The following is a 4,340-nucleotide window of genomic DNA, read 5'->3' as shown; positions in this document are numbered from 1 at the left end:
ATAAGGTAGTGTGATTATGCATGACACGAAGTATTTGCTAGTCTAGTACTGGAGAAATTAGCGTTTGGATGCGCATTGTGCGGCTTTAACAATATCAAATTTAGCATTATTGAGTGATATATACTGATGTATGTGAACATTGATACATCTTAGCTGGATATAGATAAATAGATAATAGATAAGCTCCGTGCATGCCTTGTGTTGCGCACACGGTAGATATATAGATAGATGGGTAGATAGCCAGGTAAATAGATAGATAGCAAGATAGATATATTGTAATGTATACATAGATAGATAGGTAGTGGGTGCTTAAAATTCATCCATTTCCATTTGATACTGCAAAGTAAACGAAATAAAACGAGTATTGCAAATGTATAACATTTATTGGTAAAATAATTAAAACTAAAAGCGGTTGCATTTACATTAAACCTAACTATTGATCGAGTTTTCATAGGTAATTCTCGAGCTAGCGGGCCAGCACTATCTATCCGGTAGGTTGTCAATACAGCCCGTCCTAGTAGAAAGACATGTACGTACATGAATTTAATAGACAGGTAAAATAAATATGTAGGTTAACATAGAAGTTTCCATCATTCAGACACTGTACATTGACATGACAGTCATACATGCAGGAATACCAGCTCAGAAAAATTAGTAACTATACAATTTTAAATTTTAATATACACTTTCGAAATATATTATAACGTTTAAGTCAAATTCAACAACATATTAAAAGAATCATCTTAATTTTTCATAATATGCTTAATATTTTAAGAAAGACATAAAGTAAAGGAAATAAAAAAAATAATACACAGATGCACGACTCACATATAGCGCAGTCATGATTAATGTGAACATGTAGACTCGCTCATACAAGTGACAAACAGGTGAAATAAATTTGTAGCAGAGCATATAGCAGTTGCCACTAATATCCTGGGCTTATGATACTGGAGAGAATGAAGAAGAACACGTAGATGCAGTTGAAGTGCACCCTATTCTTCATCTGCTGGATCCACTACTAGAAGCAGAACTGCTCCTCACTTTCCAAACCGCAAATATTCGAGCAGTTGAAGATGCCTTGAGCATGTACAATGAGATGAAACATTTAATATATTCCAGGTTACCAGAGCATAGCTAATTACACCATTCCAAAGTAATCATTTGCAAAGGACATATCGAATGCATTAAGAGCACGTTGTCCTCTGCCATTGCAAGACGGTGTTGGAGTTGATTGAGGCATGTGTGCGCTAGTAGCACCGAACTGACCTCAGCTCGATGAAACGCTATTGAGGGAACAGGTTAAAACCCGAGCAGTGGCTCCTCTCCAGCTCCTGTTGCAAACATCAAGACTTTCGCAAGATTGATTGGCGGTCTTCTTCCAGCTAAAGAAAACAAGTTGCCATTAGGTGCATAAAATTTAACTGTACTTAAATTAATTGATGATTTGTTGTATGTTACCCTTATCAACAACCCAAACAAGGTAAATAATAATATGGAAATGTAACATGTGTTTCACAGATGTTTACATACATGAGTAATTTTAGCTAGATTTAGTTGTATATGCCTGGGCTGGGGTAGAGTCAGTCAGTTAGCATGTAGGTTATGAATGGTAGGTTGCGTGTTAGTTTAGGAATATTAGTCTAGACAGGGGCAGATCAGATACATGTACGTGTGAATGCACATGTGGGTTTTTGCGGGAACCAGGACGAACAAAGAACTAGAGAGTTGTGCGTGGTTGATTGGAAGAGTGTTGCATATAAATAGAGATTTGGTGAGAGATCAGGACTTGGTTGGAGGCTGGCGTTCGAATAGCGTGTACCGTGCAGACCTGTATCAGTTATAAACAATATATCTTTTTACGTGAACACAAAATTTATACTTCTTCTTGATTATTTTACTCTAAATTATTTCATTCAAACATTGTGTAACCTAGATGTTTATCTACTCTACAGCTGCCCAGCATCAACACCCAAGTTCATACTAGTAGTGTACAGAGTTCAGCTATAATTATCGCATTACAATCAGCTAATGTAATTTGGTTTCCACTTTTTTAAGCGTGAACAGTGGCCTCATTAACAAGTTTATCTTTCCATAAAAATTGAGGACCATCATGTATAAGAAACTTTGTGTGGAGCTCACCTGCAACCTTGCGAATATATTTCACGAACTTTGAGTACATTGCCTGTTTGGCCCGGCGATCATTCGAACCCTCATGACTGAACGTTGGTGGCAGAAGATGGAGAATCTTTTGAACGGTCAACCCAGTAGAAGTGGAGGGGAGCAGGAGAAACATCACACTCGGCCTTGCATGTATCAGCTACAGAATGTATAAAAAAAGTATTAACTTAGTAAGACTTAATAACCACATGGTACTAATGAGCAAGTTATTATTTGCTAATTTTGAAAGGGAATTGCAAACTGGCAAAATATAGTGTAGCATAATTATAATGAAAAAGAAACTAACCTGCCTAATTCCTGCACGACTCAGGCCTTTCTCAAACTGGTGTTGGTGCTCTCGCAGCTGCTCTGTGTGCAAATTCTCAATTTCATGATGGAGGAATGTAGGTGCTGATCCTCCCTCAATCAAGCTCAAGCCTTATAAACAAACGTTGATTTTTAGTGCACCTTATCAATTCAACAACCGGGTACTTTTTCCCAAGGTCAGTAATTTAACGATGTTTTAAATGTCTTTTTATTTGACTAATCTAATGGGTTTGGATTTGTAGAAGCTGATTATTCCAGGGTTTCCTTGGTTTCACCCACTCCCTCATTCTCCATTACCTTTACACATAAACATAATATTAAGAAGGTGCGTTGTCAAGTTACCTGCAATCAAGCCAATATGGTAATACAGGCGTCTTGCCAACCAAGCCGGATTTTCTAGAAAGACGAGGCGATCATCTTCCGCAGCCATCATGTTGGCTTTCACGTGCTGCAGGAACTTTGCAAAAAATTCCCTGCGAGGTCCTCCTGAAAACGAGGATCAACTTTGCATGCAGATCAGTACAATGCCTAAACTATTTGTAACATGTAAAATGAATTGAAAGACATTGATGATTAAAGAGAAGTTCCCGCCTAGTCATACCAAGTTGTTTCCTTAAAGTGTAAGAGTTTTGGGATATATTTTGTTTTGAATATTATTTGCCTTTTATGCCAAAAACGTGGAAGTGAAATCGTTCATGAATGCATTCTTAGCTAGTAGGTGACGTCCACAATTTAAATAAAACTGTACCTAAATCAGCAGCCATTTCCCCATAGAACGACACATTTAGAGGATTCCTTATATTCTCCATATAAGGAATCTCTTCTACAGTGGTGTCAAAAATGTTCTCACGAGACACCATTATTGCTGATGTTGGGCCTGTGAGGGTGTCATCATCGGTAGTAAGGTTGAGGGGTCGGCCGCAAAGGAAGTTATCGCAGTAGACTCTCAGGATAGTCACGGGATCCTGTGTGTCATCCCTTAACAGTGCAACAATGAAAAGAACAATTACATGTTTTATTGTGTGCTAGACTGGAACATACTTGACAAATGTTGTTTAAAGGTGAAAACTTGAAGTTTCAAGCGGCAAACATAAAATCAGGCAACAATGGATTATTTTAACATTGCACGTTTGTACTTGCCTATATATGTGTGATAAGTAAAAAAATGCTCAGGAATACGTTCATTCAAAGCTTTTTGACTACAAAGTGAAAGTGTTGGGTCGAATGTTTCAAACAGCGTCTACTTCTGCCACACTGCGGCGATGTTGTGACGCAGCGCTTGTTGCCATGTGGGGTTGCCAAGCGCTGAAGGTCATGAAGGCTGCATATGCTAGCTCATAAATATCATATAAAACATGCTATCTATAGCTGTGCTGGTTAAGCTTGGTTTACACTGACGATTATGGGAAATATAAGTGAACTAAGTGTTGTTATGTAAATGTACAACGACATGTGGAAGTTTGTCATTCTAAATATATTTAACTGTGTGGAATTACAACCTCACCAGCAGAACATTCAGCCCAATTTAATGTGATATAATGCGCTTGAGGATATTGTTTTTGATATCACAGCAGAGCTTATATAGTGGGCAAGGCACTGCACATATTTTTAACTGGAAAGGAAACTGTACTGCAGGAAAATTCTTTTTTTAATCGAAATAAAACGAGTATTGCAAATGTATAACATTTATTGGTAAAATAATTAACACTAAAAGCGGTTGCATTTACATTAAACGTAACTATTGATCGAGTTTTCATAGGTAATTCTCGAGCTAGCGGGCTAGCACTATCTATCCGGTAGGTTGTCAATACAACCCGTCCTAGTAGAAAGACATGTACGTACAGGAATTTAATAGA

The 4,340-nt window shown here is 37.6% G+C and overlaps 1 protein-coding gene across 3 annotated transcripts in view; it reads right to left on the bottom strand.

Annotated features, from left to right (window-relative positions):
• The window catches only part of LOC106820456, a 34,334-nt gene that overhangs the window by 859 nt on the left and 29,135 nt on the right, over positions 1-4,340 (bottom strand). For 2 of the 3 annotated variants that reach the window (XM_014824974.1, XM_014824982.1), the window contains 3 exons: positions 2,465-2,595; positions 2,140-2,317; positions 948-1,382 (listed from right to left, as the gene is read on the bottom strand). In XM_014824974.1, the coding sequence (XP_014680460.1) occupies positions 1,300-1,382; positions 2,140-2,317; positions 2,465-2,595 (392 nt within the window). In that variant the 3' untranslated portion in view covers positions 948-1,299. Of the gene's footprint in view, positions 1-947; positions 1,383-2,139; positions 2,318-2,464; positions 2,596-4,340 lie in introns of those variants that run through there. The other variant, XM_014824986.1, reaches the window with a different exon arrangement.

The sequence above is a fragment of the Priapulus caudatus genome, unplaced genomic scaffold, assembly GCF_000485595.1.
Source record: "Priapulus caudatus unplaced genomic scaffold, Priapulus_caudatus-5.0.1 Scaffold41, whole genome shotgun sequence".
Lineage (NCBI taxonomy): Eukaryota > Metazoa > Priapulida > Priapulimorpha > Priapulimorphida > Priapulidae > Priapulus > Priapulus caudatus.
Note: the sequence above shows the minus strand (reverse complement) of the source record. Positions and strands in the feature narration are given on the sequence as shown.